Consider the following 13,050-nt stretch of genomic DNA (forward strand, 5'->3'; position numbering starts at 1 on the left):
ATCAGTTAACACATTTCCTAAACAAGTGATTACTCCTGCACGCGGCCCACTTAATTGCTATTTTCCAATCACATCTGTAATGTGAATCTATTCTCAGATGCACTTTTAAAATTTCACCGTCTTCAGCATTGTTATTTCTGTTGTCTAACAAGGAACAGTTTGAGAAGAACATAGATTTTTACCTACAGAAATTCAATCCCAAACTTGGCAAGGCTTCATTTGCATCACACTAGGATGCATGACTCGTGCTAGCGGTACCAAAACTCCTCCATGGTCCAAGTTCTGAATGCCAAATCATTTACAATAAAATCTTTTTTCAAGTTAGGCAAGATTCTCGTAACACAAAATTCTTCAGAAAAGTGAGGAAAAAGTGCCTCATTTATTTTGAGCTAGAACATTATCACAAAAAATGAAAGCTAGAAGAATACTTTTTACGGCTTTCTGAAGTTTCTGGAGCTTTGATTCAGTGCTTAAGAATATATTTGAAAGTAGTGAGGAATCTGATTCCTTGCTGCTTTGGCTGACTGGGATCAAAGAATTTTAGAGAGTAACACGTGAGGAAAAAGTAAAGAGAATAATTGAAGAGACACCATCAGCATCTTAAATTTGTCTGCTAGAAACATGCAAAGGTTTTAAGAAAAAACTTGTTAGCAACAAAAATTGAGCTTGTTGAACATTAAACGCCTTAATTTTAATTAAACTACACATCCAAACCAAAATGTTGCTAATACAATCAGCATGACAGTATTTCCACATCTGGTTCTTAAAGCAATGAGGACCTGCTGTAACGTATATTCCTTAGGAAGATGACCCACCGCAATGAATACAAGTGGCTATCGCGTGTATCCACACCCAACAGGGGTTTGAAGGCCACTGGGAGCAAACACAGGCGTTAGAGATGAACGGGGACAGGCACACATTTGCTAAATGTAATCAATGCAGCTGAAGCATTAAGTGATTGCTATGGGCAGCTACGTATAGCATCATCCTCTTCGTAGTTTTTTTTAACCTCCCAGTGTCAAAACCATTCTATAAACATTCACGTTCATCCAACCTTCCGAGAAGCTTCAGCCGCTTCTTTTTGTAAGCTATCCTCTTGCCCTCAAACAGAAGAAAAGGCCCTCAAGAATGTACTTTCAAAACCAATAAAATCGCCCAAACAGGCAAAATAAGGAAAATCTCTCTTAAGGAGAAACCTACATAAGTGTAATTTCTGCCTTGGAATGGATAACACTGGAATACTGCTATGATTGAAAAGTATGATGTTTTAAATACACACTCCCAAGAGATAATTATCCTCAAGTCAAGCATGAAGGTAAAAAAGAAAACAAAACAGGTTTGCAGGAACTAAACAAATACAGCCTCTTTCATAGCCTGACAACTGTAACCAAAAACGTATACTGAGTTAATTCACAGATGTTAATTCTAAGCAATCTAAATCATTCGTGTACAAAAGAAATTTACACATCCACAACCTTCAACCCATGGCATTCAGCCATCCTGACCCGAATTAAGGGCTCTCACAGTGTTTGTAGTCTCGGCTTAGATTAATTCCATCCCTAACGATCAGGAATAGTTTGGTGGAAGATGAAGTTCCTCTTAAATCGCAACTCTCTGCAAGGCTGCCTGTCAGCGGGAAGGAAACGGCAGGTAGTGAATGCTGCAAGGGACTTGATCTTACTGTAGGGAAGGAGAGGAAGCCTTCCTATTCCAAGCCTTCCACAGCAGCTGCTCACTGTTAATTCAGGAGCAACCTTCTCATCCTCAACATCCGAGTGCTTAATGCAAAGGGAAAAGATCAACAATTATACCCAAAAAGGAAAGGCAAACTTCAAGGGCTGGTAGTACTTCTTAGCAGCTATAGCTGTAATTCTAAGAAGTGACGGAATTCCACTTAAATATGCTTTTCCTAAACATTTGAATAGTCACATTCAGTCAATTATGATTTTCTTCAAGATCTTAATATGTTGCATATAATTTTTGGTGGCTGCACATCCTGAATAACCAAGAACCACGCACAGTTAATTGACAGACTCACCCACTGCATGTCTTAGTTTTAGACATTTGCCCCCCCCCCCCCCCCGCCCCCGTTTCATTTTAACATAATTTTTGACAAAAAACCCCATACTGCAAGTACACTGCAAAGTGAACCAGGGGCTCCAAAAATACTGAAAGTAACCTCGCTTAGTCTATTTGAACCAAGGTGTTGATTATATAAGTTCTAATGCTTTTATGTATTCTGTGCCACATTAAAAGAAGTGCCAAGCAGCACAACGCTCAACAGCGAACAAAGGCACGATGCTTCACAGTCATTTCCTGGACAGGAAATGAAAGGCCATAGATACGCCGAGCTGTGACTCCCTGACTTCCACCGCGTAAGACTCTTCTTATTAACTGATGAGAGATAGCACACTGACGATATTAAAAACAAAATCTACACTGATTTAGCTCTCCGGTGTCTGTTCACAACTGGTGAGAGAAGTTTAATCGGGTCTCAAATTATTGTAACAACTTGATTTATCTATTAAAGCCTTTCTGTATTACTTGTATTTGCTTTAGATGGCACAAATAACATTTGTAAAAGTAAGCTGCTGCAGAAGAAAAGAAAGCTCTGCCATATGCCACACATCAACTGCCTAGACGTGAAAGGCATGTTCCACTCTGTAATAAACAGATGTTCCCACTGCTCTTCATTACTCACAAAATATAAAATATTGATGAACTGTTAACGTTGTTAGCTATCCCCTCTATCTCATGTTCTTATATCAACAACCAGACAAATAGATTTTTTTCTCTAAATATGATTTAATTAAAAACACTAAATCAGCTTTGATTTTTATTTTATATATGTACAATAGTTACCAAATAATGAGTACACTGATCAGTTATGTTAAATTTCACATAACGTCAAAGGACATCAGCATGGCATGGAATAAACTCACACTGCCTTCTGCATATACAAAAAATGCATTAACGTTAATTCCAATTACTATTTTGGTTTGTGGGTTTTGTTTTTTTTATAATCTGATCATTAATTCTCCAAATACTCTTGCCATAAAAACAGTGTAAGTAGTTAATTGATCAGTTAATATATTAGCAAAGATAAACATTAATAAAGTTTGCAAGAAATCGATTGCAAAATTACCTCAAGTGTAGGACTGACTGTATTCACGTAAAAGTTACCTTCAGTTAGAAAAGTTCTGAAGAAGAGCCCAAGTTGGAGCTGTGCATTAATTTGGTCAAACTGATTCATATGAATGAACAGTCAGTTTATTCAGGTACTGAAAATATGACTATCCTTTTTAGTATTCACAAACATTTGTGTATATAGTGTGTGTATGTGTGTAAATATATATATATGCATATATAAAGTGAAGATATGTTAATGTAAAAATATACTGTTCATCCACTCCCAATTACACAAAATCCGGTATTTGGACATTAAACTGTGTAAGTATAAATGTCCATTTCAAATCTACATTCAACCAGCAACAAATACTTAGAAGTATTTTTGTAAACATTTGAGATAGGGCAAACCCATTCATTTACAGAACAATCCTTCTTTAACACATCAGCATCTCTTCAGCTTGAAAATTTTGTAGAGTGGCTTCAGCTGGCCTATTATGAATCTGCTGAAATCAAAGAGCTCACACTGTCTTAGGTCAATACATGTGAAAGCTCGACAAATGCAGAATTTTCAAATTCATTCTTAATCACCATCCATTTCCAGTTCACCAGCAAAAAGAAAATGCACTTGGCTACAAAAATATTAAGGAATGTTATTGAAAACAAAAGGCTATTTTGGTAGAAGAAACTACAAAAATAGTTAAGTGGAGTCATGTTGTAAAGCTTTAATGCAAGAGCATTACAGTACAGATTTTCTTTCCAACCTTAAAGCTTAATCAACACCAAATTTAAATATCCATCTCTCAAGTGCTTGAAAAAAACGTGCTCAGTAAAAGTCTTTCTTCAATTTAACCAGCTGTAATTATGCAGGTGTCAAGCTCTGCGTGTCAGACATCTGTTGAGTGCTGTCTCCTGTTCCATTGGCAGCAATTACAGGTGGTGAGATACTCTGATATAATGACGTCGGACAACTCAGCACAGCTCCGCTTTCGTCCTCTCCAGTATCTGAATCTGGTGTTACAGAACTACTTTCTATCCCCAGGATCTCACTAACTGCTTGAGGCAATTCCTACAAAGGAGCAGGGTGGGAAATAAAAAAAAAAAAAAAAATCACTGTAATTAAATGAAAAGAGTTAAGAACAAGGTCCCTCCCAGTCCATCCCCCATCCCCAGTAAGTAATCATTCATCTGAATTTAGCTGTACCGAAACCATCTCTCTCAGCATTCGTTCCATTAAAGCTACCATTTTCTGTATCTGCTTTTCGAAAAGACAGCAAAGGAGACAGGCTCAGGAATCAATTCTTGATTAACAATATAATCTTCATTACAAAAAAAAAAGTGTAAACAACTATTATAAATACACTTCATGTTATTGAAATTAGAGTGAACCACTGGCTTCTGCCTGGTAAGTCTAGTGTGCTTTCAGGGCAATGTGCCTTTCACCTCATTTTTCTCAAGCACACTGAACATCAAATTACTTGTATTGTTGTTATCTAGTAAGAGTTAAGAAATCACCATCAAAACCAGCACAATTCAGGTTTACCCCAGTGAACGATATTACTCTATAAAATTAATCACTCTTTCTTAGAGACCTTTAGAATATAGGCGCTGTATAGATACAGTCCATCCTTTATCATACACAGGCATTTAGTTATTTTACAAGTCATACATGTACACTTAGAGTCAACTACATACTTTTACTCTCTATAAAAGCTCATGGTAGATATATTCAAAATAACTTTACCTTGCAATTCTTCATCTGCATAGAAATTGCTTCTGCTTTGCAGAGTATATATTCCACATCAATTTTCATAGACAGTTCATTGATATGCTAAAAAAATATTCACGAATAATAGTAAGTGTGATCAGTGGTAAATATGCTTTATTATAAAATACACTAATACTGCACTGCTAATAAGTATCACCTTATAAGCTTGCCTCTTAAGCTATGAAATGTTAAACATACTCTATTTGCTGTGACAAATGGTACTGAAAGATGTAGTATGCAACAGCTGGCTTTCACCGGCATCCAAGATGTGCAAGAGGAATCCATGGTACTTCTAAATGTGACAAACTATCTAGCCCTCCTGGGTACCCTCCCCCTCTCCCCCCAGCCCCCCCGCTTCACATTTTCAAAGAGATAACAAGTAAGATTACAGAAGAAAAAGCAAAAATTAAGATTAAACATACTAAGCAGTAGTCGAAGGGGGAGACCGTTTTCCATCTGTTAACGATCTTATCACTAAACACAGACATCAAATAAACCATTTTGAAAGCTCGGAGGACAGACATTCTGTTCACATTTAACCCTTCAGAAGGTAGTACGCACCTTATCCTCCCTCCAACATGAAATACAAACATAATGCATAAACACCAAAAACTTAATTAATATTTAAATAATGCATAAGAATTTAGTACCTTTAGTATTTCATTAAAGCCATAGTGCTTGTCCATTATTTGCTGTTTTTCAGATTCTAAGATAGCACAACAAAGGAGAAGATGAAAATTCTGGCAAGGCAATTCCGTCCACATGACCTGTTAGAATATGAAAACCACTTTTGAAATGCTTATGCTTTTCCTCTGAAAAGAACAGTTCTTGGAAAAGAAGTAAGCCCTCAAGCCGAGTGGCTTAACTGCAATTAAGCTATTTTTGAAGCCAACTAAGTATTTGTCCAGTGGTTTGAAATCTTTCTTTTGGCCAATTAGTGACAACTGCAAGTCTGACTCACCAAATGCTTATCTGGTTCTTTAAGACTTCTGTGTCTACCAGGTTATCCACCATAATAACATTAAGCTCCCTGAGCTTGCAATCTTGGGAACATGTGTGTTCTGCCTCAGCTCACGTGAAGTTTTCCTCCTCAACTACTAACTACACATAAGTAATTAAAGCTAACAAATTATTTATGTATCTTTTGTGTCTGGATTAAGTGTGAATTGCTAGAAGTGTGTCATGCTCAGCAATCCCTCCAAAAGGTTCTACGGGTTATAATTAAGGTGCTAAAGTTGTACCCAATCCCCCACTACAAGAGCCTAAATACATGTACACACAGGTGTTAGGGGTGGGTGGGTGTTACTTTCTGACTGGAGTCACATTGGCTTTTGGAACCACAGAGGACACAGATAATCACTCTTCAGGTCACTGGCACAGAAATGTGCACTCTCAGTATTAACACCCTATTTTAGAGTGATCATGAGAGTCAAATCTTAAAAAAAAAGTATTAAAGAGAATGTATGTGGTGGGCAGAAGCTAGAGAACAGTTTTGACAAAAAAAAGAAGGAAACAAAAACTTGTTTGCATAAATTACTCTTGTCAAACAGATAAAGGGATTTAAGTCAATGGATTTATTTTTTAAAAAAGGCAGGTTAAAAAAAAAAAGAGAGGAGGCTTATGAGAGTCTTACTTCACTAGTAAAAATTTTCTTGCTTCATTATTCATAGAACAAGGCCTTAAAGCTCAACAAGAGCTTACTTATACTTGAACTTTTATCGCTAGTACATGTAGCCCACAAATGAAATTGCATAAATCTGAAAGATATCCAAACCAAGTTCACCCAAAAATAAAGTGCAATTAATCTTGAATGTTTCAATTAAGGTTCTATTCATTCAGTCCAGAATTAAATTTCTTATCTTTTTCAGGTATCCAATGTTCTGTTAAAGCACTCTCTCACACCAGGAAAAGGGCTGGAATGTAAATAGGCTGATATACAATAACAATCATTCAAAAACACCTACAGTCTACCAAATACAGTCTGTCTACAAACTACTAGTGTATTTCTACTTCATAAGAAGGAAATGTTGACAGCTGTACATGGGTTTCGTTCAACGTCAAGTCTGCATGTGAAGAGAGCAAACTACTGCCTACACATTTCCAGTACAATCAAATTCTCACAGTACACGTTATTAATCACCTACAGCAATCACTAATGAAGCATATCAGACAACAGGCTGCCTCTTGGCATTAAATCTAAACCAGAACATAGATGATAGAAACATGACAATGCAGGATATGGGGGGAAAATCAAACCAAAATATAGATCTGTATAAAAGTTACCTTCTTATAGACATTAACAGATATTTAACTTTCATATCTACAATTTAATGCTATCCTACTGGAATATCTCCTTTAAGAGGTATTTGCTTTAAGGTGTAACTACAGCAGTAGCTGGATCCAGCTTCAAGAATAGAAAAAACCCCAAAATACTAACAAGGATGTTTACAGATATTCTCTCCTCTGTGAGGTAAATTAGCTGCTGTCACCAGCTGCTAATACCAGCTGCAAAAAATTCCATACTTTTTGCTACCATTTTTGAAACACCTTTCAAAGTCTGGAGCAGAGCACATACTTAAGCTTATGTATGTAAATGTGTAACAGCATCATCACAAAGTGCTTGGAAAAGGATGAAAGAAAAGCAGCATTTAAATTAAGAATATAAAAATACACCACTTAAGTACAATAATTCTTTTCCTCCTATTTCTTTCTGATAAAGCTATGCAAGTAAGGACTAATTAGTTCTAGCACTACCTGAGCATGCATGAATATTTGTATCACATACTAGCATATATATGAAGTAATTTATCACTAGGTCATCCTGGTTTCATACAACATGAGCTGTACTAGAATGACATTGGCAGTAAGTGTGAGCTAGCTGTGTAATTGTTACAGAATGTTTTATCTTTCTGTTTCTTCTTCTACTCAGTCTTCCTGCACCATCTTGAGAACAAAGCAGCTCACTATGCAAAGGAAAGACGAAGAGCTGTCTGGAGTTACCGAGTAATATTGTCTGTCCCTCCAGTGTGAAGGAGGGACTGAGCTGCTCTCATTTTGGGACATCTAAGCAGCAGCTCGGGATGCTGTCTATCTGGGCTGAGTTTGAGAGAGATTGCTAAAGTGTACTGCAAATAATCCCACCCCCCCCCCCCAAGCAGTTTAACCTCCATTCGTATTTCTGCAACCAGGTGTTGCAAGTAACTGCAGTCATACAATGTGTCTCAATTTATGCACACAAAGTGGAATGCCACCTCTCTGGCACTCACACTGCCCGGCACATCCTGCTGCACCACGCAGCGATGATGTAACCACCCACATTTGCTACCACAATCCGATTATTAACGGCTCTCGCTCAGTAAATGGGAGAGCTTGGTTTTAGCTTCTACTCTGGCTGATGGACACTGGTATCTCCCATCTCGAAGGTGAATGTCTAATAATCAGTGTAGTGAAGAATCTTCTTCATTCCTTTTTTTGAGATAAAACACTGGAAGTCATGAAGCCAGAGGGAACAGGGAAGAAGCATCCAATGCTACCTTAGTGGTCCAAGCAACTCACAGGCCAGAAATGGAAGTCCAAAAGGAACACCCTGAAATTCATAGATTACACAGAACTAGGGACTGGAATCTCAGATGGTACCTCCCTCACATCACTTTCAAACGGGTTCCCTCAATTCAGGCACTATTACAAAATAGCACGTGAAATTTGCTCAAACTGAAATACCCTAAAAGCAGTTAATTTTTCTCTACTGATTGCAAAGGAAGAAACGGGCTGCTGTGCCTATGCTTGCCTTTGTAAATCCCACATAACACACGCCACCGATACCAATGAAGCTGCATAGCTATGAACAGGAAAAAACACTGTTGTAAGCTGGACTTTACTGTGACAAAGGTGTCACTAGCTTTCACATAAAAGCATTAACATAATGCCTTAATTATTTGGTTTTATAAAAGAAAACAAGATATCCCCTTTCCCATTCCATATCTCCCAGCAAGAAAGTTGAATACTTGTAGGAAACATACATTATGATTTGCTGGAAGGAACCTACAAGACTGTCAACAGAACTCCATCATCCTCTTTGGACAGAATAAAATACCCAGAAGTTAGAAGTATAGTGTATTTCTTTTCTTTATGCATATGTATACACGCATTAAGGCAGAGGTGATAAAAACATGCTAGCCTGGGACTATAAACTGAATAAAAATACTGTCGTCATCAATTTAAAACCAAAAAATACTGAGAAGGGAACATAACACTGAGGGGGGAAAACCAAATGATGGGTGAAAGTTTTTTCCCCAAAATCATTATCATTTTATCCCTTGGAATAAGAGAATTCTTTTTGGTTTGTACATTTTGGTTCCCTTATTATGAATGTTGTTAATAAACTTTTTAGTCCTCTTCAGTTAAAAATACCACCTCAATACTCTATGATAGTAAATTCTACCAACTGATGATAAAAAGCTAAAAAAGATTTATTTTAGACAGTTTTAAATAGTGGTCCTCCTCTTTATGTGACTCCTTTTTCATTAGTGGAAAAAGTGAATAAAAGCATCAACGTTATTTTTCATCATACCAGAAACAACATTATTTTTCATTATAGTACAAATTTTATGCATCTCAGTCCTGTTCTTTTCATTACCCTTCTGTTCCCCAGCACAATTCAATTTGATGTTATGTCCTAGTAGATACTCCTACCATTCATCTCAACATTTATTCTCGTTTGGGAGTTTTCAGCGGATACTGTGCTCTTGTTAAATGCATCTTAGACAATAAACCTATACTGTTGACACACTTCTCAATTTTATGGGAACAAAGAATCAAAGAATGTTCAACAAAAGTGTTAGTTCATCTTAATTACTCCATCTGATCCCAAGATCACCAAAGTCAGAAGAGATCTCATTAACCTGGAATTATTAGAACTTCAACATTTTGATGGTTTTTTTACATTATGTTATTTGGCATCACACAGCCTTATCATCAAGATTAACTGGATCTTCTGACATCATCCTCTACGGTTTTGAGTAACACAAAAGCTACCTTGCCAGTGTTTCATCCCACTTATTCTATAAAGTACTACCAATATCAAGGAACTAATCAGAGACACACACAAATGCTACTTCTTCTGGCATAAACTGTTTTCCATTAGAAGTTAACTGGTAGTCTACACTTACTACTTTCACTGAAGAGCCTCATCTGAAGGATCCTGTCCAAACGTTTTTGAAAAAGCCAATTTATCCCCACCAGCTCTTATAAATACTTTTTCATTAACTTCCCAGTTTGTTGTTTGGCTAAAAAGACATAATATATGCTAATATGTCCCCCTCTCATTGCAGTGGATCAGTTTAAAAAAAAAAATAATCTCAGAGTATTTATCACTTTGAAGAATGTTCCATGCTTTTCATTCTAAAGTCCAAAGACTGCTGGAGTTTGTGTGATGAAGTATCTTCTTACCTCCCAGAGTCGAAGAATATCTTGAAAACTAAATTCCCTTTTAAATCTGATAAGAAGCCATCGGAAGCAAAAATAAAGGTAGCCTGAGTCTTGAGATTCTAGGAATAAGAGTGTTACATTTCATAAACACCAAATTCGGTTAAGACAACAGGTTAAAAAAAAAAACCACACCACCACACTTCACAGGTACACAATCATACCACTGATTTTTAAGACAGTAGCCTCTTTTCAGAATCAAAGATATTTGCCAGAGGACGACATACTTTTAAAATCAGTAATAAGATGGCGCTATTTTTCAATAGGCATGGTTCAATTATTGAAATCTTTCAGACATTATTAATTTACAAGTCCTGTATTCATATATTACTACTATTGGAATTATGTTTAAAGACTGGTAAGGATATCAATGCACACAGAATGCAGTAAGTCGTTTTAGTTATTGTGCATGAATAATACACCTACCTAAATAACTGCAAAATCCACTGTCTAGTAAACGAAGCAAAGTACTCAGTTGAATTAGTTGTGTCTTCATACCCTGCATCTGTTCTTCAAAATTCTGATGCTGGATGGAATAAAATATTAGCACTGTCATTTTTATTAACTCATTGATAATTTTGAGATTTACAACTATTTTTAATTTTAAGAAAAAATTTTTGTTATCGCAACAGTAGTTCTCATCCTTTAGATATTTAACATTCAACTATACTTCCATCTAATGAAATGTATGCCTTTTACTGAAAGGTTCAACAAAGCAGTGAACTGTGTTTCTTTGGTAACACTTGTATCTAATAAATGGTATTTTAAATCAGCCTATCCTTAGTATCTCCAAGCAGCACCACTGCACTCAAACCAGAAAGATAACTTTTTTTTAATTCTCATACCAGTCACATTGTTTCGCCATATCCACAATTCACAGAAGCTTCAGTTTGTGGAAAGTCTAAATTGCATTTAACAAAATGTCATAAGCTAAGTATGACAGGGAGCCAATATGCTGAACAAAATCTTGCAAAAGGACTCCTGATTAATAGGAATTTGTCTGTGATGGTTCTGAGTTACTTTGAAATTTCCGAGGGGCCAAATTTGTCTGTATTGCACAATAATAGTATCACACACCCAACACAACCTGTGTCAATCAAAGAAAGACACTGGCTTCAAACAAAAGATGATTGCTTTAAAAGAATTTTAAAAAGTAATGAAAATTGTAAAATAAATTAACGCCAAATGTTATCCATAGGTTAACTGTTTATGTGGGCTAAAAAAGCCTTATTTTACCATTTGATCCATGTATGATACAAAGCACCAAAAGGCATCTACTTCATTCTCCATAACATACAAGACAGGCGAAAGTAAGTCGCTCATCCCCTGGACATAACCTTGATGGAGAAAAAGGGAAAAAAGGCAAATAGGAATTTACTTAAACTCAGCAGTTAAACAGTAATTCTTCAAGTGTTGAATGACTGAGTGAAATGAATGTCTGTATTCCCAGTTTGTACTACCATTTTCCAACATCCAGCAGTTCTAACAAAATTTAGCAGCAGTTTTTGCCAATCTAAAGAAAACATAAAACATACACATTGTTTTTGTAGTTGTTAAAATACACACAAACTGAGCTGACACCAGAATAGATTTTAGCTCAGAAGCATATATTGATATTTTTAAGATTAAATATATACCTTGCACCGTCACAAATACAGACTCATATTTAGTCTTCTCTCCACCTGTAATTGATTGCTTTCTCTCATATATTTAAAATCTTTTTATATCTTCCCACTTAACTGAAGGTTTTCTTTTCAATAGATCATCAGAGAAGAGATGCTGAGTTTCAATCACAGGAAAACATATGGTGCAATAGCTTTTATGAAGAAGATTTCACACTTAACATCTCTTTTTTCTAGAACTGAATATACTTTAAGGATTCCTGTATTTAGGGAAGTAGGAACTGTTCTGCTTGGATGGTATTTTAAATACACCAAAAGCCCAAGATCATCTATGTAACCAAGCAGCCAACAACACCCCAAAAAAAAAAGACGACTACTACCTATCAAATTGATGAAGGGGATTATTAGCAAAGTATTGCTTGTGAGAAGCATGAAACACATATCCAGACCTGGTTCAAGGAAGTGCTTTAGGTTTCTGTGCCCAGAAATGGTGAATCAAGCTCATATGTCCTAAAAAGCACTCACATACCTTATAAGAAAGGCTTACATCTAAGTGGAGAATAAAATGCCTATTTTTAGAGCATATCATTTTTACACATAGCTAGAAAATTCTAGTTGCATGCAGAACATTTTCAGAATTTTATAGCTTTTTAATGCGTCTTCCATCTTCCTTGTTTGTAGTTAACAGCCCAATTAAAAGTAGAGGACAAGGACTTTTAGAGCTCATTTTTCCCCTTCTTCCTGACTCTTCCAACTACCTTACCACTGATGCTCAAGTCAGCTTATCTACTGGCCTATTGCTGCTGACCTCCCTAAGTAAGGGAGAACATGATTTATGTGTATGTCTATCATCAGTGGTTGGTTCAACATGACATGACATTTCCCCGTTAGACTCAAGCTTGGCTGATTCCATTTCTTAACGATGCAATTAATTATAACTGAATAACCGAAAAGAGGATTTGAGTCAATGACTGAAAATATGGAGTAGGTGCGAGAAGAAAAATAGAACAAGGAACAGAAAATAGGTAAATAATTAAAAGGTCAAAAGAA

General features: G+C 36.3%; 1 protein-coding gene across 1 annotated transcript in view; it reads right to left on the minus strand.

Annotated features, from left to right (window-relative positions):
* Positions 1–2,825: 2,825 nt before the first annotated feature.
* The window catches only part of TBC1D15 (TBC1 domain family member 15), a 40,538-nt gene continuing 30,313 nt past the window's right edge, over positions 2,826–13,050 (minus strand). Inside the window, exons 12-17 of the mRNA XM_063322933.1 lie at positions 11,615–11,715; positions 10,805–10,904; positions 10,343–10,440; positions 5,545–5,661; positions 4,871–4,957; positions 2,826–4,195 (exon numbers count right to left, since the gene is read on the minus strand). Coding sequence (XP_063179003.1) covers positions 3,989–4,195; positions 4,871–4,957; positions 5,545–5,661; positions 10,343–10,440; positions 10,805–10,904; positions 11,615–11,715 — 710 coding nt within the window. The 3' untranslated portion in view covers positions 2,826–3,988. The remainder of the gene's footprint in view (positions 4,196–4,870; positions 4,958–5,544; positions 5,662–10,342; positions 10,441–10,804; positions 10,905–11,614; positions 11,716–13,050) is intronic.

Source organism: Chroicocephalus ridibundus, chromosome 1 (assembly GCF_963924245.1).
Source record: "Chroicocephalus ridibundus chromosome 1, bChrRid1.1, whole genome shotgun sequence".
Taxonomy (NCBI): domain Eukaryota; kingdom Metazoa; phylum Chordata; class Aves; order Charadriiformes; family Laridae; genus Chroicocephalus; species Chroicocephalus ridibundus.